The 22,361-nt window shown below is 41.4% G+C and overlaps 2 protein-coding genes across 10 annotated transcripts in view; one reads left to right on the top strand and one right to left on the bottom strand.

The window, feature by feature from the left end:
• The first annotated feature begins 4,467 nt into the window (after positions 1-4,467).
• Positions 4,468-21,009, top strand: ankrd33bb (ankyrin repeat domain 33Bb). The gene is made up of 5 exons (XM_047589514.1): positions 4,468-5,556; positions 8,112-8,241; positions 13,275-13,415; positions 13,570-13,733; positions 13,826-21,009. The coding sequence occupies exons 1-5, from the start codon at positions 5,068-5,070 to the stop codon at positions 14,477-14,479; spliced, it is 1,578 nt and encodes a 525-aa protein (XP_047445470.1). The 5' UTR covers positions 4,468-5,067; the 3' UTR covers positions 14,480-21,009.
• ctnnd2b (catenin (cadherin-associated protein), delta 2b) overlaps positions 20,701-22,361 on the bottom strand; it is a 154,200-nt gene continuing 152,539 nt past the window's right edge. For all 9 annotated transcript variants that reach the window (XM_047589505.1, XM_047589507.1, XM_047589508.1 and 6 more), the window contains one exon: positions 20,701-21,988. In XM_047589505.1, coding sequence (XP_047445461.1) covers positions 21,725-21,988 — 264 coding nt within the window. In that variant the 3' untranslated portion in view covers positions 20,701-21,724. The remainder of the gene's footprint in view (positions 21,989-22,361) is intronic.

The raw sequence follows: 22,361 nt of genomic DNA, 5'->3' as shown, positions 1-22,361 counted from the left end.
CTAACTAATACCATGTTACATCTGTTTTATACACACAAAAGGATTACATTGTACTGTTTTGTACAAGACTGTAGGAAGTTCACTCATATAACTTGGAGCAAGTACGTGAGGACGCATGTTTCCCAAAATGTCCCATTTCCCTTTGTAAGACCACCTATAGTCCCAGAAGCACCGTGTGCGTGTGAATGTGAAATCCAGGTGTTGTGCTCCCAGTGTTTGTTCTGCTACTGTAGAAAATGTCAAAAGTCTCACCTCTCACATTTCATCAAGATTTAGTTGTCAGAAGTTATTTTTATAGGCCCAACACCGTAACCAGTCGGTTAAATTAAAGATTTTTAATTTTTTTTGTTTTAAAATGTTCAAATGGACAAATGGAGTTCTTTTCCCGAGAGTTAACAAGCCCCAGCCATTCTCTAAATATTGCTCATTTTAATGCTGCCATTGATAGTACAAATCTTCTGATGGCTTTTACAGTCCTAAAAAAAAGTTCAAAAAACTGTCATGTTTTGTTGGTTCTTTTTTCAATGTGTTGCACTTTATACCTTGGTTTGCAATCATTTCAAAACCCTTAGTTAACAGTCATCATAGCCCACCCCCCTCAGACTGAGAGATGTCAGTATTTCACTATGGTGACTCAACAGTGGGCTTATTTTTAAAAGGAGAGTTGAAAGTTTGCATTGGTTTTTCACCCTTAATTATTAGGAGTGTAATGAATATAAACTGCTTTTTTATTTTGTTGGAATGGATTGTGAATCACGACAGTCGCAGAGCTGCTGCTGAGTGGAACTCTCACTTTATACATGACGCTATACAGTGACCTTTTAGTATCTGTGGACTGAGCGGGGGCACTTTGAATTTTGGCGTTGAATTTCAATTTCTAGAAGCAAATGATTTCTATTTTTATATGTGCAAACAAAGCATAGGCATGTACTGTAACATAAAGGTATGTTGTTATTGTTGGTTCAGCCTATGAAACGACAATAAATAGTTGAAAAGATACCTTGAGTGCAGTTTCTTCTTTTTCTTTTAAAGGGTATGTTATTTTGCCTGTGATTTTTAATCTTCAGTTTTTCCTTGTGATTCACAAGATATCATAACCAAACACAGAATACAGCGTGTCACAGAACCCTGCTTATTCATCTAAAATGTCCAGTATCAAGATGACATCATTTAAAACATCATCAGTTCAGTGTCAGTTTTTGATCCCAGATCTAATTTGGGATCATGTCTGGTACAGCTGTAAGTGCCTCTCTAGCAAACAGGCTGTGCAGTTATTTCTGCTAAAGCCAATTACCTTTCCGCTAATGCTCCGAGTACAGATTAGGAGCACACGTAGCTGAAACAAACCAAACCTGATTCTTCCAAACTGCTTTTCATTTTTCACAAGTACATTTTTTTTTCATGGTGGTCAAATCATGTAGTAATCACCTTTATAAGGAGCTCATCAATTTTATTATCGTCAAAAAGTCTTTTCTCTGGCACAGGTTGCTACTAAACACATGAGTTTGTATTAGATCTACATAAAATTATTTTACTGTCTTGGAAGTGAAAGACTAGATTTCTGATTACGCTAATCCTTCCATGTTGTTATATGTTGGATCAGTGTGAACTGTGTCATCATCCTGGCAAACCTTACCAGTCTGACATACTTGGCACACTGGTGGACTGGTGACATACTTGGAGTTAATCCCGAATGGTGCGGTATACCTGGTCTGACTGAGTCCATGTAAAGCAGACTGATTCATAAACTAGTCACAAAATACATCACATCATTACAATGTACTTAGCAAATGAATAATATTGCAAAATTTAAATAAAACATTTTGGTGGTTTGATTTTCAGTCGTTGATATCTCCTGTAGGTTTGAAAATTACATTAACAACAGAATGTGTCCATAAAACACACTATAATAAAATTAATACTTAATGTCTGCAGCCATGCTTTAAGTGCTTTAAGCTAAAATGTTTACCACCTCATATTCTCCATCCTGCACAGCCACTTGTGAAAAAAGTTTGTTAAATTCTGATGTCAAAGTGTTTAAAGGCAGAAAGACTAGAGCAGAATTCGCATTTCCTGTGTAAGTGGTCCTGGGCAAGAGAAAGCCGGAAAGTTCATCTGCATCACTGTGCTCTTCTGGCTTGTAATGACATTATAGTAGTTATACATTGGTTGGATCCAGACTCTCATCTTGTTCTCACATGAATTCTCACATGTTCTCATATACGGCATAGCTACTAGATACTTTTGTATCAAATTTACACTTCAGCAACTTTTCTCAATTTTCTCAAAGATGTTGTAGGACCTTCTGAAAGTTGTGTTGATGTTTGTTCTCTGAGCACCACTCTGTGAGCAGGCTATCAATATAAACTACCACCAGTAAGGATTTTGATGGGAATTCCACGTACATTATACACGTGTAATCCCTTGTGTGTGTACATTAGCTGTCCCTTTTGCAGTTCATCATCCAGTAACACCTGTTGGACCTATCTTAGAGACACACTTCCCTCCAACTGCATTTGTCAGAAGTACCTTCATCCTAGGAAATGGCTAGTTTCAATTGCCTGATCTGTTTACACCAATCAGCCACAACATTAAAACCACTGGCAGTAGAAGTAAATAACATCAACTATCTTGGACCAATTGAGTGTTCTGCTGGGAAACTTTTGGACCTGAACTTTTGGTGGTACTTAGACATGTAGCGCCCACCTAGACACCCCCACCCCATAGCAATGACACTCCTTGGTGGCGGCAATCACCTCCAGCACCCCCACACATACACACATACAAAAACAGTTTAGGAACAACTCTAAAAACATGAAGAACAGCACAAGGTGTTGACCTGACCTCCAAATTCTCTAGATCCCAAACTGATCAAGTATTTGTGTGATGATCCACAGAGGCCCCTCCCCTCAACACATAGGACCTAATTCCCCCATTAACAATATTATGTTACTAGACACCACAGGACACCCTCAGAAGACCCATGTCCATTCTCTGATGAGCCACAAATGTTTTGGAGGCACAAGGGAGACCTACACAATATAAGAAGGTGGCCACAATGTTATGCTTGATTGGTGTATAATATACGGTTGTGTGCAGGAAAGGTGGGATATTGGTACCCACCCACAGTCCTTAAGAGATACAATATTAGCTAAATGAACTGCCAATGAGCAAATGAACACACAGAGTTGCTTGTTTTGTAGTCAGAACTATCAAAGAGACACTGGGAGTGCTTGGAGTTTAACAGACGGGGTTGTTTGTGGTTATAAATGATCTGCTCACTCCCTGATCAACCTTACACTGGCATTTCAGATACAAATTTCACAAATGTACAGTAACAGATCTGGTCATTAACAGAATGCAATACACTTGTGCACACTCTTCTGGGAGGTGTAGTTTTAAAGTTCTTGAGCTATGAGACCTACAAATGGCCTAAAACACAGACAACAGATGTGCTCAGTGATTCACTGAAACTGGCAGGACCTCAGTGTGACCCGTCCAGACAATGTAAGCTGTAATCTCCCCTTAATCATGATCACAAGATGGCCAATTCTGGCTGATTCCACCATAGTACAGAGGTCTTATCATCATTCCTGGTGACTTGCATGTTCAAGTTTGACATTTAATGAAAAGGTTTTGTGGTCATCATTACCTACCTTTGTCAGAGGGTCTGTCTAGTCCAATCTCCAGGTTGTGTAATACGAGCTAGACTTTATTGAATTGCGGGCGACTTTCACTTCAGGTTTTCAATATTTTAAAATTCCAGATATCACACTGTGTCCAGTGGCATGTGAGTATTTTAAACCGTCTGCCTAATCATTCCAAAAGTGATGTACTGGCCTCAAAGGACACAGGCATTAGAAGTGGTTGAGCTGATGGAAAGGAACTGCATTTGACATTTTGAACTCTCTTGATTTAGGGTGACCCCAATCCTTCCTCGGTACCCTGTATACAAATGAGGTCACGTGAGTGAGAAATCCAATTTAAGCTAGCAGTGTTAAGTGTAATAGGAGATGAAACCAAAGGGGGGATGGGGCCAGTTAAACACTAAACACTAAATCAGTCATTTCCTATTAAGGTTATTTCTGACAGAGCAAAAGTAGTAAATGAATACTGGGAAAACTGTAGGCATAGACTGACTGCTTTTAATATCTTGTGAAAAAAAAAATATATATATATATACAGATTCCCCTGCGTCTTTTCTTCTGCTGCCCCAGTGTAAAACATGTAGAGATGTTAAGAGAGAAGACTTTCAAAAGTTCCAACATTCCCTCTGTGCTTGTACCAGTCAGTTCTACAGTTTATTGTAGACCAGCAGAAAGCATTCACACTGCGGTCACTGGGGAAGGGAAGGCAGCAGAACAGCTAGATGAAGAGAGTCTAAACGGATTATCTTGTGGCGGTTCAACAGAATGTCTCTGATCCCATTGCCGGCCGTCATCAAAGTTCAGTGTTCCACAAGGAAACACGGGATTAGCTGAGCAGTACTCAGAGTTTCAAACCAAGACGACTGCCTGTTCCAATGCTTTCAAGAGGACGACTTCGGGTAACTGAGACATCAGGCAAATGACGAACGGGACTGTTAATGTATACAGGAAAAGGGAATTGGTGCTTTTTTTGGGCAAAACTCATGGATTCTACTGGACCCAGTCTTTTTAATGTTTATTATTTGTCAGTTCAAAATGTGACAACTCTTTTGGTCACTTCAACATCTACAGTGACTGCTCCAGATCATGTACATGATCAAACCTTTGTTAAGGTTGTGTTAAGGAGTTCTGGGGAATCCCGACCTCTACAGAATCTCTACAAGAATATTTAATTTATGGATGATGGAAAACTGGTTGCTGTTGAGATGATCACATGCCTCCTAGGTGACCTGTGTTGATCCTTGTCCTTCAGGAAATATAATAGAGACAGAAACGGACAGACGCCAAGAGCCTGGCTGGATGCAACATTCTGGCAGATGAGATGAGATGCTATGCTGCAGAGAACCAGTGGACATAAACTCCTACAAGTACTCCTATTTGGCAACTTTTAAAAAGTGTTTGGGGACTGGGGACGATTTAAATGGTGTCAGTAACAGGGGAACAAGATGAAACTTCAAAGGTTCAAGAGAATGGCGTGGCCAGGGGACTTGGAAAGACTGACTTACGACTTAGTACAAAGGTTATGGGTACACCTGTCATGTCTGTCACCAAGATTGATGATGATGGGGACGAGTGTGAGGTGTCAGACAAAGATAATGATGAAGAGACTGAAGTTGACTACACGCGAAACTACTGGGAGGATGAGGACGATATCTACCAGGAATTTGAGGAGCTGGACTTCGAGGCCTTGCCGGATCGCTCAGACACGCGGAGCATCGCCTCGGACGATTCCTTCTACCCACACGACAGTTCAGTCATCTCTCACATATACCGCTCGCCGAGCCCGGACAGGCCCGAGCCCATCTCCTTTTTCAAAGCCTGCTGCAACAACAACGCCATCATCGTTAAGATTATGATTAGGCAAGGGGTGACCAAAGAGGAAGTCAGGGAGACGGACCGGAACAGAAGAGTAGGTGTCTAGGTTTACTGCTTTTTAATGAGATGCTTGTTTTTCAGGCATCTAATGTTTGCCAACACGAAACCAGAAAAGTCTACATACTGTTTTTAAGCTAAACTTTCTTCCTGTAAAGTCCATATGATAATAAGTGATACACTCTACTATTCTCACACAAAAGTAATAATAAGTGATACTCTATCTACAAACATCAGTCTGGCTGAACCCATGTTTACGTGTCAACCATGTATTCTATTGTTGAATCAATTAATTGTGCAGAGTTTCAGGGGCAGAGTTTTCATTGGTTTCACTACTATTATAATTAAACTAGCAAAGCTTTATACAGACACAACAATTCATATAACAGCTTACACAACTCACACATGTTTTGAGTCAACAAAAATAAATGAAAAATGTAATTTTAGGTCACAGTAAATTAATAATTTATATTCATATTCACATTTTAGTCTTCAGATCATTGAACAGGTATGAAACAAGGTGAACAACCCAGTGAGTAATGATATACAACCTGGTTTACTCTAAGTTTCTCTAAGTGCTCTCTGTCCACCATCATAGAGTTTGTCCTTAGACTAGCCAGTAACTGCCAGTAGGATCTGCTTCCAAAAGGCAGTTAGCTTTTGATACAGTTCTTGGCCAAAAATATACTTTGTTTCATTTTCATTTTTTCTGAACCTTACATATCTCTTATCAAAAGTCTTATGTGTCATGCCACATGTCTGTACTGTCTCAGTATGTCCCAGATTTGTGTCACTGTCCCAGAACAACCAATCAATCAATCAATCATCAAATTCAGCATCCAGATCTTCTGCTCATCTCATCTCAGGTTGAAGCTACAGACAGCGGAAGTCACTGAAACTAGCTTAGGTAATGCTAATTATATAAGCAGCTTCAAGACCAAACATCTTACAGCTTTAGTTGCATTGGATGAGCACAATTGAAAGGATCTGCTTTGATGTTGAGTTTGATGATTTGAAGGGCATTCAGTAAAATGTAATGAAACCACAACGACAGAGGTCAGATCGGGTTTTCTGGTCAGGCTGAGTGATCCTGGTGGAACTTCTGGAAGGTGAAGGTCAAATCCTATAGGAGGGTTCAGAGCAGTTGGTTAAGCTTCCAGTGACAGATGGGGAGTAACCTGGACAATGAGAATGTTAAGAAGCAGCTTGGCACCAGAGCTTGGCTTTTAAAGGGCTGACTAAAGACAGTGAATTTAGCTCAAGGTAAAAATATACAGTGTTCTTGCGGTGTTAGAACACAGGAGGATTGTCCTGCAGTGCTGTGACAGCATCGTCCTTAGGTGCACCTGGGATGCAGTATGTATGAAAAAGCCCCCTAACTGACCTCTGGATGTGCTGTGTCACATGTCAGGACATGTTGTGCATTTAATGCACTACCTGCCCGATAAATGGATGTAACAACTAAAAAGTAGGAAAAGGTTGCTGTATAGACTGGTTCCATATGTTGTTCTGATGATGTTTCAAGTTCAACATATGGAGCAGCTTATGTATCCAGTTATTTTTGCTCACAATATTTGGGAGGCATACCACAGAGTACTATGAATAATATAGGGCTGTAACAATATGTGGTTTCATCAGTTAACCAAGAGAAAGAAAATAAATCCAAACGAAGCCTTTCAGATGCAACTTGTGATGTGGGCAATTATAAAAACAAATGACAGACACAAATTCCGCCTTTTTATGTTATTTTTTTAATATTTTGCCACATTGATGGACCTGTGTGTGTGAAGGCAGCTGAGGGCCATGCTTCAACCAACCCACTGTGGCACCTCTGTTCTCCTTGTGTGTGTGTGTAGCTTAGCCCAGTGTTTGTTTAAAAATAGGAAGTTACCTATTGAAAACTTAGCACATTACCATTGCTGTAGTTTGTAGAAGTTTGTCAGCAACGAGCGTCCACTACTAGTCTCGGGTCCCAAGCAGTCACCTGCTTTACCTGTTGACAAACTGCACCTCTGATTACACCTTAAATTTCTCAACACAAAGAGCAGAGAAAGTTTTATAGTAGCCTATAGTTAACCTCTGGTCCAGGATCAGGTACAAAATCAGGTAAAAAAAAAAAAGAATTATCAGTCTGCCTGACCATGTTCTGTCGAGTTAGGACACTGTTTATGTACCCCAGAGGGAACTAACCAATACTCCAGGGGTTATGGAGTTAACCCTCTATCAGGTTACTAAACTTAGACAGTAATCTCCTTAAAGGAAGTGTTTAATCACTGTGCCCTTACATAGACACAGGTAATACTTCTTACCTCATTTGCATTTAACTTGTTATAATTTACAGACCTCTGTATGCTTGTTTGTGACCCATCATGTTGATGATGTGATTGTGCACTGCAAATGAATTGTCCTCGCTGGGATTGAACTGTATCTCTAGCTGCCTACAACACGCTGCAAGAAAACAGCAAGAAAACAACAACTTTTAATTTGCTCTTGATGAGGCTGACCGATGTTGTTTTACGTTAGCGGTGTAGCTTGGAACCCATTTAGAGTAAGAGAAGAAAAATCTCAAGTCCTCCTGTTTTTGTGTTCCAGTCTGGCCTCATTGTGGCCTGTTACCATGGCTACGTGGACGTGGTCATGGCTCTCTCTCAGTGCCCCTATGTGGACGTAAACTGGCAGGACAACGAGGGCAACACCGCTCTGATCACAGCAGCACAAGCAGGTAAACGCACCCCACGCCTGTGAAATAAACTTCTAATGGTATTGATGTCAACATATGTGATGTAGAGGCTTTATAGGAGGCTTTGCTGATGTATTTCTAATGTATGCTAATGTATTCTCTTTTCCATCAGTTTAAATCATTTGCTTTAGTGCCAAGGGTAAGCCAAATAGATTGAAATGTCTCTAGTACAATCAAAAATGAGCTAACATCAGGAACTAAATTAACAAAGCACAAAGAGGGGTTTCTAACACAAAAACAAACAGCCATTCACACTCACATCTACAGCCAATTTAGGATTACCAATTAACCTAACAAGCATGTCTCTGGAGAGTGGAACAAAGCTCACACAGGAAGGCTCAAGCCAGCTAGCGTCACATTTTTAATCCATCCATAGTTTGTTTACTCCAGATCAACAAAATATTTAGGTGTTTTCATGACCCACATATACTTTTGAACAACAAATCAATTGTATTAAAGCTACAAATCCTTTTTGTTTTAAGCAATGGGTTCGTATGATTCACATACTGTATAACTACACTGCTGTGAACATTGCACTAAAAGTCTTGTATTTAGTTAAAGTTTTATAGTTTTTAAGTATGTAATTGCAAATAATTCAGTCTCCGCTTTACTGTTACATTACATTACATACATAATTTATTTATATAGCACTTTTCATATCAAACAGTGCTTTACATAAAGCACTTTATGCATCTAAGCCTCTTAACCAAAGGGGTTAAGGATCACCCTGACCTGGGCAGAGAGGACCCCACACCAAGGTGCAGAATGCCTAACCTAACCACCTAGGCCGAAGGGACCCAAGGGAAGACACCCCCATGGGCAGATAGGTAGAACCCCAAGCGTGGCAGGCCCCCCCATGAGGAAACACTGGAGGACCAAAAGACTAAAATAATAAGATGTGGTAAGACATTGAAATAAATAGAAAAAAAATAAATAAATAGAGATTAAATAAGTAAATAAAAAGTTTACCAATAAAAACAGGTTATAAAACATAAAACCAAATAACTAGAAATCCAATGTGATAAAATAGAGTTAATAGCAATGAAAATCATGAAAAAGCCTGATTAAAAAGATGAGTCTTGAGCATCTTTTTAAAAGCATCAACAGTCTCTGTGGCCCTGAGGTTCTCTGGCAGGCTATTCCACAGTTGGGGATAATAACTAAATGCCGCCTCCCTGTGTGTCTTGTAACTTGTGGTATGGTTAAAAGGCCGGTGCTGGAGGACCTCAGGGCACTCAAAGGTTTATACTGTAAAAGTAAGTGAGACAAATAAGAAGGCCCAAGACCATTAAGACATTTACTACAAAAATAACCCTAAAATCGATCCTATATTCTTAAGATTTTTGATACGTGGAATAAAACTAAGCTCAGAGTTAAAAATCACGCCCAGATTTTTTTTTACAGATTGTGATATCTTAAAATCCTGTAATTTTGGTAAAAGTTTCTCTCTCTGGTGTTCTGGACCAATGACTAAAAGCTCTGTTTTTTCCTGGTTGAGCTGTAGGAACTTCTCTGCCATCCATGACTTAATATCTAAAATACCGTTTAAAAGGGCATCAATAGGCCCTGTGTTGTCAGGAGACATGGCAATGTATAGCTGTTTATCGTCAGCATAACTATGGAAGTTGATGCCATGTCTCCTGATGACGTCCCCCAGGGGATGCATGTAGAGATTAAAAAGAGTTGGACCTAAAATTGACCCCTGAGGAACCCCACACTCAATCCCATGGGTTCCTGAGTAGCAGGTATCCAGACTTACAAAGAAGCTTCTACCAGAGAGGTATGAGATGAACCAGTTAAGAACAGCGCCAGAGAGGCCGACCAGGTACTTGAGTCTGTTAATTAAAATACGATGGTCTACTGTATCGAAGGCAGTTAGATCCAGCAGAACCAAGACTGTGAGTTTATGGTTACCTAAATTACACCTGATGTCACCAAAAATCTTTAAAAGGGTTGTTTCTGTACTGTGGTTTATCCTCTAAAACATTGTTTTTACTCAAGAAATCATTAACTTGAATAAAAACAATTTTTTCTATAATTTTGCTTAAAAATGGTAAGTTGGATACTGGCCGATAGTTATTAAAATTGTTGTGGTCTCTTCTTCAGAAGGGGCCACACCATCACCGCCTTAAAGGAGGCGGGGAAGACACCTGTCTGAAGGGAGCAATTCACCATATATAGTGGCTGTTCCACAAAGAATCTATAACATGTTTAAAAAAATTGTGTGGCATTGGGTCTAAAAGGCAAGTTGTGGGCTTTACTTGGGAGAAAACTCAACAAGTGTCCTCGCATCAACCAGGGCAAAACTCTCCAGTGTTTCCTCGGGTAAAATCAATGATCCAGGTCCGTCAATGGTTAAGATCTGTTGAGGTAAAAGACTCGACCTAATGTCATTGATTTTACTTCTGAAGTGGTCTGCTTTGTGACTGTTCTCTCCTTGTGCTATTTTTACACCAGTGTGTGCTGTTGTTTTCAGCTTCAGGGAATTGTGTTTCTGGTGTAACTTCACCTCCTTCCAAGGAGCATAGAGGAGAAAAAGAAGTATGAAGTGGTCACAACACTTGCACAACTGTTTAGTTGTTCCTAAACTGTATTTGTGTGAGTGTTATGGGGTGTCTGGTCACAAGATGATCAATGCCATTTACTTAACATCTCAGTGGTCGTAATGTTATGCCTGATCAGTGTATAAAGGGAGAAAGATTTTATACATCCACAAAGGAAATATTACATTTATGTTGCAATTTATGCATTTCTTCAACCATTAACAGCATAAACCTGTTCACAATATGAGAGCTAATATCTGATCCGTCTTTATTTTCCATTACTTTTGTTAAGTATTTTACAATGGAAGACATTTCACAGCATAGAACTAAGTTGGAGACTTTTATAATGGGTTCAAATTAAAACTCATGGCATATTACGAGGTCTGCTGCTTCCAGTTTGCAAGAATTACTGTTATTTGCTGGCATTAGAAAGTACCATCATAAGTAATTTCAAAGTGATGCAGCCACATGTATCAGACATAGTGGCCCAGCCTTTCATCTGCTAACGATGATGAATGGCTCACTGTGGCCTGTGATGAATAGCTGCAGACTGCTCTTCATTTTCTGCTTCATTAAAAGAAGTATCGATCCCCTTTCATGAGAAAATACTCTGCAATGCCTTGGGTTGAAACAGGTGACCAACACTGTGACTGCAGCAGACTGCGTGATCAGAGAAGCTTTTCCCAAAACTCTTCCAGTATTAACCAGGCTTCTCATCCTTTCAGCCACTTATCCATGCTTTCATTTCCATCTCTGTAATGAATTCCTACTGGATGCTAAAACTCTGCTTTGTCCTCACTTTGGTGAATGTGCTGGATGAAAGATAAAACGGTGCAGTTTGGAACCTGATAGAGTAACCTGATCTACTTTCTTGAATTTGACATGTCAGATTCATTTAGGGGGGTTCATTTGTTACCTTTGTACCATTGGTCTGATCTCTTCAGAGAGGCGGAGATGGAGAGACGAGGTGAAGATGAAGGCTGAGTCAAAATCTAACTCAGTAAAGTGTGACTCAATACTGACATGAGACACATATTTTTAGATTCACACATAAGAAGTCCACCAGAGAAACACCAGGTTTTAAAACAAAATAATGTAGTGTTAGCTGTCTGTACATAGTGCACACTGTGAGAGCTATGTGACTGTTTTTTTCCTCCCTCTCATACGCCATTGCATTAACAACCTCATCATTACACATTTAAATGCACTGGAACGCTGCAAAGTAAACAATGGACAGCATGGTGTGTCCAATGCCTGCTCACCCTGTCATTCATCAGGAGGTTGTTTCAAAAGGCTGCTGATATTCACTTAAATCACTGTGTCCTGCTGCACAGTGCCTGATATCTACTGCCAAATCTCCTCTTCTCCTCGGATGCAGAACAGCTGGCAGATCTCACGGTCTTGCCAGTGCGCTGCCATGGTCGATAAAAAAGTGTGGGATATCACTATACAAGCTGTATACAGCTGTGTACAGTCGCACGATTGGTGCAATTTCTTGAACATGACGTAGGTCTAATTCACCTATGCCCTTCCATTAAACAAAAATCTCTGCCCTTCGGTCTCAGAGACCAACAGGAAACACTAAAACTGTCGCTCCATTTTAGTGCTACTTGCATCTCTAAAACAGATCATGTACATCAACATCATGGTGTAAATTAGCAGGATGACGTGAGATACCTGTTCACACTGAAGCCCAGCCGAGCCATTAAAATCCTGCGTCAAGTACCAGGTCGATATTTCCACACTGCAGTGTGAAAGGGTCTTATGTCATGTGTTACATATGTTAACATAAATGAGGACAAATAGACAAGAATTGACTGAATAAATTCATAATCCATAAGTAAGTACCATACATATCTAGTGTAAGCCTACCACTAACTCTTGCCACAGACCACAGGCAATGTGATACTGAGATTAGTCCTCTTGTATACACTACTGCCCACCCTAAATGTTACTGAGTAAAGCAAGCACATGAAAATACTTGTAGTGTATGGACACATAGCTCTCCATGCTGCCATGTCGCTCCTTTTAAAAGGAAAACCATCAACAATGCGGAAGTTCTGTCTAGGTTCACCTGTGCTCCTAGCCAACCATCAGCATCACTCGTAGAAACCACATGGTGTTTTGTTGCATTTAACATTTGAGGCAACTCTGTAACAATATCAGTTCAGAAATTTGAATCTCAACTTGCTAAGGGTTGCTAACATTCAGAGGTCATTCATCAACTTACGTTAGCACTGGCACGCGATAAAATTTATTTAGTACCACTGAGTGCATGCATCATCATGTCCATCCATCTGAGAGAGGTTTTCATAAAATATCCTACACTACAAGGTAAAAGCAAGAAGATATGTCCGTTTGTTTTATATTGATCAGTGCTTACAAAGAGAGTGGTTGCTTCAGTGCAGAAAATAATATTTACCTTTGCTAAATTTGAGAACCACTTGTTCTGTTTTCTTCTTTCATCCGCAGGGAACGCGATCATCTCCAAGTACCTGTTGAACTACTTCCCTGGTCTGGACATTGAGAGGAGGAACTGTCACGGTTTCACCGCTTTGATGAAGGCTGCCATGCAGGGCAGGGCTGAGTGTGTCAGAGCTCTTATGCTGGCAGGTATGTGGAACTTGACATACTGAGAAGTCTTGATCTGCCAGGAAACACAGACATCTACACAATTAGAAACATATAGAAATGTGTGTATACTGCCTTAAATTAACACAATCAGTTCTACACCTGACTGTCTCCATAAATCTCTTTATGTTTCCAGGAGGTGATATCCAGGCACGGGACTTTGGACGCTGTATGACACCCAGGGAGTGGGCTCTCTTTACGGGTCGATACGAAACGGCCTGCCTGATGTATGATCTGATGGCACGGCCCTGTGCTGAGCAGTTCTGTGACACCTTCTCCCTGGAATGGCCTATATTGGAGGTTCATACTGTAGTTTTCCCCTTAATTTATAAGTATAGTTTCCAAGCAGTTCAAGCTGATTTCTTGAAACTGCTATCTTTGATTTCCTTCAGGAGCTGGTTGCCAAGGCCCAAGAGCCAAAACCCTGCTGGAGGCGGCTTATCAGTTGTCTCTCCTGCTGCCCTTACAGGTTTTACATCAACAACAAGGTAAACCCTGTGGATGACGGCGTTTTTGACCACATGGTCCGGGTCACAACCAGTCTCTCCAGTCCATTTATTGCCACAGCTTGCCGCACGGTGTGTCCGGGCAGCCCTCCATGCCTCGGGAAGCGCCGCCCCGCGGTGCAGGAGATTCTGAGGAGGCAACGTGTGGCTGAGCTGAAGCGCCTGGGTCCGGACAGACTGAACAACTACAAGAAATTTTTCCAGAACTCGCGCATCCTTCTTATTCCCAAGTCGCGGGACCGGAGGGCGAGCCTCCAGCCTCAGCTGCTGTGTGAAATGGCTGCAGCATCGACAGGGGCCATGAGACGAGCCAGTCTCCTGCCGCTCAACATGCTAAGGAGAAGCAGCGTGCGGCCGGGCATTGTGGTGCCCAAGGTGAGACTCTGTAAGGCCCCTGCTCCACAGTTTGTACCAGAAAAACTCAAAAGGAGCAAAAACCACAATCATCTCCAAATCCCCAAGTGGGATTACAAGATGAAGAAAATAGAGAGGGCGCAAGAGGCGAGTCAGAGACTGCTACCTCTGACAAGGAGGAGGTGAAGGAAAGTGGGGACGAGACAAAGGAGGACAGATGAAGCCATCATGGAAGTGCCAAAAATTGCAGTTCTTGTAATGACCACTAGAGGCAGGCTCCAAACGGAAGTCAGTCCTCTTAGATGTTAAAATACAGCCTGATGAAAAGAATAGTTTCTCCATTCATGACAACTGCACAGGGTTGACTTTTTGAATGAAACATCTGGGAGTGTTGTCTACCTAGGTGCCACCACTCTGGTTGATGTCTCAGCCATCTTTTTATAGAGTCCATGATCAGGACATGACATTCTGCAACTGTAAAAAAGTATCACCAGTTGGTAGTCGCTTCACATGGTGTACTTCTAAATGAACATGTCTTTTAGTCCTAGAAAAACTGACATCATATCTTCTGAACTCCTTTTATATTTCATTACATAAAAGAGATTTGTTGCCTTGTTTCTACTTGTATTCCATGCTTCGTTTGTGCGGAGTGCTTTATGATACAATCAACACCTAGAATAGTACACATAATTTGTTTTTCTATATTGGCAGCTTCGATTGTCTATTATGAAATCTCTCTGGTGCATGGCATAGGAGCAAATTAGACCAAAGTGTCTGCAAGTAACAAAGTAACTGAAACCCAGTTTGCCCAAACTTGAAAGTATCCTGTGAAATATTATGAGTCTGTCTGGTTTGTCCCATGCTCACACAGAAGGATGCACGTGGGTGGCACGATTTGTATTATTGACCTTGATGCATGGAAACATTGCAGGTATAAACACTTTTGTCCCAGGTTGTTTCACGCATACTGAGACACTGGTGAGAGAGGAAGAAAAAGATCAGGTGATGCGCAAAAGCTAGAGGTGACTGTTGGGGAAAAAACGGAACAGAAGAGACAAAAGACAGCAGCATGATGAGAGGAGAAGGCGGCGCATGAGTGGAAGGTGTGGCACGGTGGAATCTGACTGTTAAATTTAATGGAGAGGAATATCCACGGGCACAAATGGGACTTGAAAAAGGCAGCAAGGTGACACCCAGCTGGAGGGATTTAACAGGATGGAGGAAGGCTCTGGCATGGCCAAATGGAGATTGGTGGCTGGCTGCTGAAGCAGAAAGCCGCAGGAAAGGACTGCTGAGCACGCAGGAGGAAGCCAGGAAGCCATTTTATGCCGATACACAGTACAACAGGTATTTCTAAAGAATGGATGGGCTCGTGAGCAGTATTTGACGGATGAGCTGAGGAGCCAGCTCACACAAGCTTTGTGAGGGCTTTGTGGAGAATCTGAAAGGCAGAGCCAAAAATAAACAGCTTAGTGCTAAACTGTGACTTGTTGACTTCCAAAGACGTGCTGTCAGCTACTTTATGTACTTTAAGTATCTTCTGCTCTGAGAGTACTATATACATAGGTAGAAAATATATCATCCCGTGAAAGGGAATTTAGGTCTAAAAGAAAAAGAACTCCTCTTGCCTTCATTTGCCTCAACTGACGATGCAAGGAAGGCTGCGGCCTGTGTGGCACCATCAGTCACTTCCACATTCCCTGCATGCTGCCTCGGGCCCAGTACAGGTAAACCTTGATCCGTCCTGGGCAACAGGTGTCAGCACACCTGAGACATTTGAGAGACCTCAGACCATGTCTGAAGGTGGTCTGGGTGACATTTGACTGCATTTCTGCATTCTCGGCGTGGATCAGTGTTGCCAGATGGGAAATGAAGAAATCTGGCAACACTGGTGTGAACACACAATGCGACCTGAAAGACTGCTGACAAGTAATTAAATAATAAATAAAAGTTAACAAGAATTTATCAATTACATGATTTAATATGATGTAACTGATTCTGATCAGTATTCTACTGCGCCCTAAATCATGTCGGTGTTAAATTTGCATACAGAGCGCAAAACTAGTTGGGGACACATGTACAGATACATATGTACCCATTGTCACCATTTTCTGATGACCATGGGTCCTGGCCACTTGCATTCACTGTAGATAACAGTGGGGGAATGTTGCCACAGACACCAAGTCCCAAAAGCTTATCGTTTTTGTTTCCTACGCAACAGATGTGATTTAAAAGTGAAATAGCTAGACATACAACTGAAAATCCTTGAGAATGCCACTTCAAATTTAGGTTATAGTTGAGCTCAGAGCAACTTTCCTCTTGTAGTTGAAGAATCTGTATGGCACCTCATTCCATACAGTTCAGATCAAATCCTGTTTTCCAGATAATGCTGTTGGCATTTTCTGCTTTCATTAGACAGAAATGACAACAGCGGACAGAAAGTTGAGGGTAAAGGGAGGAGGGGAATGACCTGGGACCTGCTCAACTATCAAATCTGCCCCAAAACACGTTTTAAGTGGATGGTGAGTTATGCCGTCATTGCCCGATTTTGACAAGCTAACAGATTGGTGCAGACACCCAGCAAGAAGATTAATCAAATAAAGCCTGTTTTAAGTCTTGGCATGAGCAAGATTTATTACACTCATTTGCTGCTTTGAGGCAAGACAAATTCTGTTAAATGTCCCTTTAATATTTAATCTGTCGTGTACTTTAATAAGATAGAAAGTTGAGTTGGTAAACCATGGGACACCAAAGAGATGACTGAGCTCTGTACTCTGACCGGTTTGACAGTGGTCTGTACTCAGATGTTCTGGAGACTATTAAGGCTTGACTTCCAAGGACCTCTTTACATATCTGCCAAAGACTGCAACAAGTAGGTAGCATAACACAAGACGTTTTCAGTGGGGATAGCTGTACGTCATGTTGATTTAAACATTGCAGAGTTTCAAGTCGGAGCCATTGAGAAATTCAGAATTTTATTCACGATAGTAAATACTACTCATAGAGAGACAAAGGTCAGAGAAAACCTACACGGCAAAGTCACTGAACTACAGTAAACATATTACACCCACCCTTGCTTCTGATAGGAATTACGTGATTTTGTTTTACCTCATTTATCATCATTTAGTGCACTTTTCCGTTGACATACTTGAAAACACTGATATTTAATGCTGCATTAAAGAGCTTACATCTCCTGTTTTTTAAGGAGGAAATTGTAACATTTTTACATAAAGTTGTAAGGCATCCTGTCTCTGTGTAATGTCTGCTTCTTTTTTTTTTACACAACACACACAGCAGCTGAATTACTATTGCCTGCAATAAACTTGGTCGAGGATCGCCCGGCGATTGCCCTGTGAAAAATCACTTTAATATCACTACAGCAATTGACCACGCAGCATCCTTCAAAAATATGATAATCTGGATTCTTTTTTCAAGTATTATGATCATTTTACATTTATTCAGTGATGACGCACAAACGATAAAACCTGGTACGTTTGGCATGTTACTGAAGAACAGGCAAAGAATGCGTAGAATGTGTGTGTAATTGTGAGATGTGGACTTAAATGTCAGAGTTAAGAATCACCCCAGGACTCACCAGGACGTGTGAGATAAACCTTGGTTGTTGTCAGCAGAAACATTTACAAGTGTCTACCCAAACTATATGATGAACTTGCCTTCTATAGTTGAAGGTGGAACACGGCACAGACACTGTGAGCCAGTCTGAGGTAAAACTTACTAAAGCAGCCTCCAGAGTCTGCAGCAAGCCTCCCCTCCCCAGCTCCCACAGACGCATTCTGTGCCCGTGGTGTCTTGATCCATCCGCAGAGAGTCGTGCAGACCAGGCCTCAGAGACTAAAATGGCCGCCACCCTGACCTGTGGAGCAGTTTCTCTAATGACCACCAGAGAGCACTCATGACCCTTTGCAGGTCAACACATTGTGGAGCCATTCAAAATAAAGAGAGGTAAACCCCTGGACACTCATGTGTTCAAACTTTAAATAAATGAGAAGATAAGCTTTTGGTTTTGTTTGGGTCCTTTGTGGAAATTCATAAATGTGAAAACCCAATTAATATAAGACAGATATTATTATTATTATTATTTATTTGGCAAAGTATTTATTTTGAATGATTATATTTTTTTCTGTATTTGCCTTTTTCTGTATTTGCCTCGTTAAAAAGAGCTGCATGAGTCTCGAGCTACATGTGTCGCTGTGTCTGAGAGATAAGCACTGTTTGTGTCACTGAATGTCCCTTCGCAATTTCCTTGTCCTTGTTTCTTCTTCTCTTCCATTTTTAATACATGTCCACTCACCAATCCTTTTGTAAGGATCAGCAATCTGCTGCTGGTTTGCTCTTAGAGGAGCCTCACTTCTTTGTGGCATTGACTCCACGAGCTGCTGGAAAAGTTCCTTTCAGATTCTGCTCCACGTTGGCATGGCTGCATCGTCTCATGCTGCACATTCATGACGACACACAACACATACCAGAGGCGTTCTAATACAATCATATGTGCGCCTCCTGACCTCTATGTCTGCGGGATTGGATGCATTGTGCCGCTGCCGCACAATGGGCTGAATGAATGCGTCAACAAGTAAGTGCACGATTAAGTGCTGGCTGAGTGTATGCAGTGATATTCCTTTGTTCTGGGTTCAGCACGATTGGCTCCTGCAGATGTAGCAGCTGAAAGGCATGATTTTTAAATAACAAAAGACAAAAAAAGAAATAATTGTGTTTTGATATGTTCATGCCTGTCTTTCTGCTGGGTAGAAATGGACATATCCAAATGCTTTCTGGCAACTTCATTATCCAGATGAATTAATGAAGATGATCCAGACTTAACAAGTACTCTCCAATGATTCCTGTGGTGTCAGGTATTTGTGAATTTGTTCTGCAGTCGAAGTCTGACCACATTTAAAGTATGATTGCAGACTAATAAGCTGTGGCATGATGTAGGAACAACAATTAAAATCAGAACAAACAAAATCAGGTTCTTTCGATGGTCCGTTTATATTTTTTGGAGCAGTTGCAATCTGTTTGAGGCAATAGAAAGATTCACAATTCTCTTTTTAAAACACGTTTGGTCTAGCAACAAAAAGGTCACCGACGTTATTATCTCCACACACGTCTTATAGTCACGTTTTTTCTGCCTAAGGATCACAAGGACATACAAAAATGCTGTCAGTTTTCCAGATGCTTACTAACAAATACAGTACGTCTGTTTTCCATCAGGTGTGTGCGTGTGTGTGTGTTTGTGGGGGACAGTTGCATCAAGATGACCTCTAGGACTTTTTAACAGCGGTGGGTAACGAGAACCAGGGTCTGTTGTCACCATTAACAATTTAGCCTTCCTCACGTACAAAAGAGAAATAAAAAGCAAAAAAAAAAAAGATAAAAGGAACTGATTTCTAATTGACGGCAAAATACTCATGCATTCATGGGTGCAGGTTTGTCATTTAGCGTCGTGAGGCCGATCGATCAGAAAGGTGTTGGGACCCGCTTGTCCTCTGACACGTGACTAAAGCTGATAATCCTCAGGTCGTGGTCAGCGCGGGGGGAGTGGGGCAAACATTTTGTGCACATTTGAAATCACAGACATGTTGGAAAATACTCTTCACGGATGTAGCACCGTTTTTTTGGACTGCTTCAATGACAACGTGGATCCCTGGGCCCTGGTCTACTCTACTCCACATAGCAACAACATTACTACACAAAGTCGACAATTTAGTGTGTTGACCAGAAAAGAAAATGTGAACAAAATTCCTACATGTAGCTGTTTTTGTGTTTTTTTTTGTAGTTTTTTTTTTACAAGTCTTTTTCTTCCATAATGTTGCTGCTATAAGTGACATCCACATCTGCACATAAAAAGTATATATTTATATTTATATAATATATATCCGTACTCTATTAACAGTTTTGTCTACCATGAAGTTAGAATTGTCACCCATCTCTCAGAAAAAGTTTTTTTTTTGTTTTGTTTTGTCTCATACTTCAAACACTGATTATTTTACAACACAGAAGTCAACTAATTTTGTACAGCTTTGGAGGAAGTGAGGCTCTGACCGGACACAGTCCCTCCGTGAGTTTACTTTTTTTTTTCTCCCCCACCCCTCCCCTCCCCAGTCTCGGTGCGGTTTTCATCCCAGGAAAACACAGTTTAGAAAAACCAAAGCATTTACACACTGGCATGGTTAGGACCGCAAGGATGTTCAGCTGAAAACCGCCAGCTCAGTTTGGACCCTTGAACGCAGCCTTACCGACCCTCTTGAGCTGAGAGGGAGTAACCCTCGTTTGGCACGGTTATGTACACAATGAGCACAGGTCTCTTGAAGGACGGGCTCATGGGAACAGAAAGAGGAGATCTGGGGGTGTTAATGTGAAAAGTTAGTCGCCAAATCGTCAAAGCTAGCAAAAAAAAAAAAAAAAAAAGGCGACTGGACTGTTTGAGCCTCTGTAGGGCAGTGAAAGGAGCACCGTGACCCAGCAGTTCCTATCCAGTGTTTCACATTATCAACACGTCCACATCCGTGATATGAGATTTGACAAACTGAGTGTTGTTATTTACGAGCGTTTAGACGGGATGGTTGGCGAGGAAGTGACCCAGTGGCGGAAAAGGCCTGACATGACACAGAAAGTAGTGCAATGTATAGTACACAATGCGAAAATGTACAGTGTACATCAAATACTATACAACCGGAATTAAAAAAGTAGAAACACAACAAAGAAAAAAAAAAAAGTTTACAAATGACGAAAAGTCCAGAGGCGTTCTTTAACCAGAGGAGGATACATCACACTGAAGCCATAGAGAGAAACGATAGTTTGTGTGACAGACGTCCTACGTGTCCTACAGCTCTTGTGCTTCACATTACTAAAAGCCATGTTGCTATACCACATATTTACAGGTTTGTCCTGGGGTATCTCTGACACCTCCCATCTTCCAGTCCACTGATCCATTTTTTCTCCTTCATTGTCCGTTTTCATCTCGATACATCCTCCTCGCTTTCCTTTCATGTTCCTGACTTGTCCGTCTCTTTTTATGTGCTGGATCCAGAGGCCTCCGGGGGCCGGAGGTCTTTCCGTCTGCAGAGCCTTCGCTAACTGTTGTTGATCACAAACTAAACACAGAAAGAAAATGTGTCTGTCAGTTTGGTTGGTGGTGTGCATGCACATGCGTGGCCGCTCCTCCGTTTGCTTCTGGTCCTCCTTTTCCCCACTCCCTCCTCCCTTGAAGGTCTCTGAAGGAGTCTCTTTCTCCTCATGTCTCCCTTCTTGTGCTCCATCCTCCCCCTCTTTCGTCCTGCTATCTAAGATGCTACTAAGGAACTCCAGGGGAGGATGGGGAGGGAGGGAAACTGTCCTTTCTTCATCTCTTACTCCTCCTTTAAACAGTTTTTCTTCGTCCATCCTCTCCTCCTCCTCCACCCTCTATTCCCCTCAGACCCAGGAGTCTGGTGAGGCTGGATAGTGGCTGGTCTCGTAGTTGAGCTCGCTGTAGGGCCGTGAGGCTGAGTAGAAGTCTACATAGTTGCCGGTGGACTTGAGGCCCTGTAGATGCATGTTGAGGTCACCCTGCGGGGGGCGCCCTCCCGGATGAACCTGGTTCTCGTAGAAGGCCTGGTCCTCATAATTTACACTGTCAGGTGGCGGGGGATTTTGGAAAGGTGGGTATGGCTCTGAGGGCAGGCCTTGAGAAGAAACCTGTGAAAACACCATAATCAATGAGAAGTACTTTAACATTTACAGGCTTACTCCAATGCTGATATAAAACGACAGAAACAACTTCTGCATTGGTATCATTCTTTCATGGCGTGTTTACACTTTATATTCAAGTGTCTCACTTCACTGTGAGATTTTAGAGCTGTTTTCATTTTTAGTTTTCAGTTTTGGAAGTGATGCAACAGATGAGAATAATCATTAAGAATTAAAAAGAATTTGCAACAAATGCAACATTGAAAACACTAATGTTCCACGTAGAGAAGGAAACGTCGTCATATGTTGAGTGCTGTGTGTTACCAAATGTTCCCTAGAGAACGTACGTCTTAAACCATGTGTGTTTACATTTTTCTTTATA

Source organism: Mugil cephalus, chromosome 7 (genome assembly GCF_022458985.1).
Source record: "Mugil cephalus isolate CIBA_MC_2020 chromosome 7, CIBA_Mcephalus_1.1, whole genome shotgun sequence".
In the NCBI taxonomy this organism is placed as follows: Eukaryota; Metazoa; Chordata; class Actinopteri; order Mugiliformes; family Mugilidae; genus Mugil; species Mugil cephalus.
This window is presented reverse-complemented; position numbering and strand designations above follow the sequence as displayed.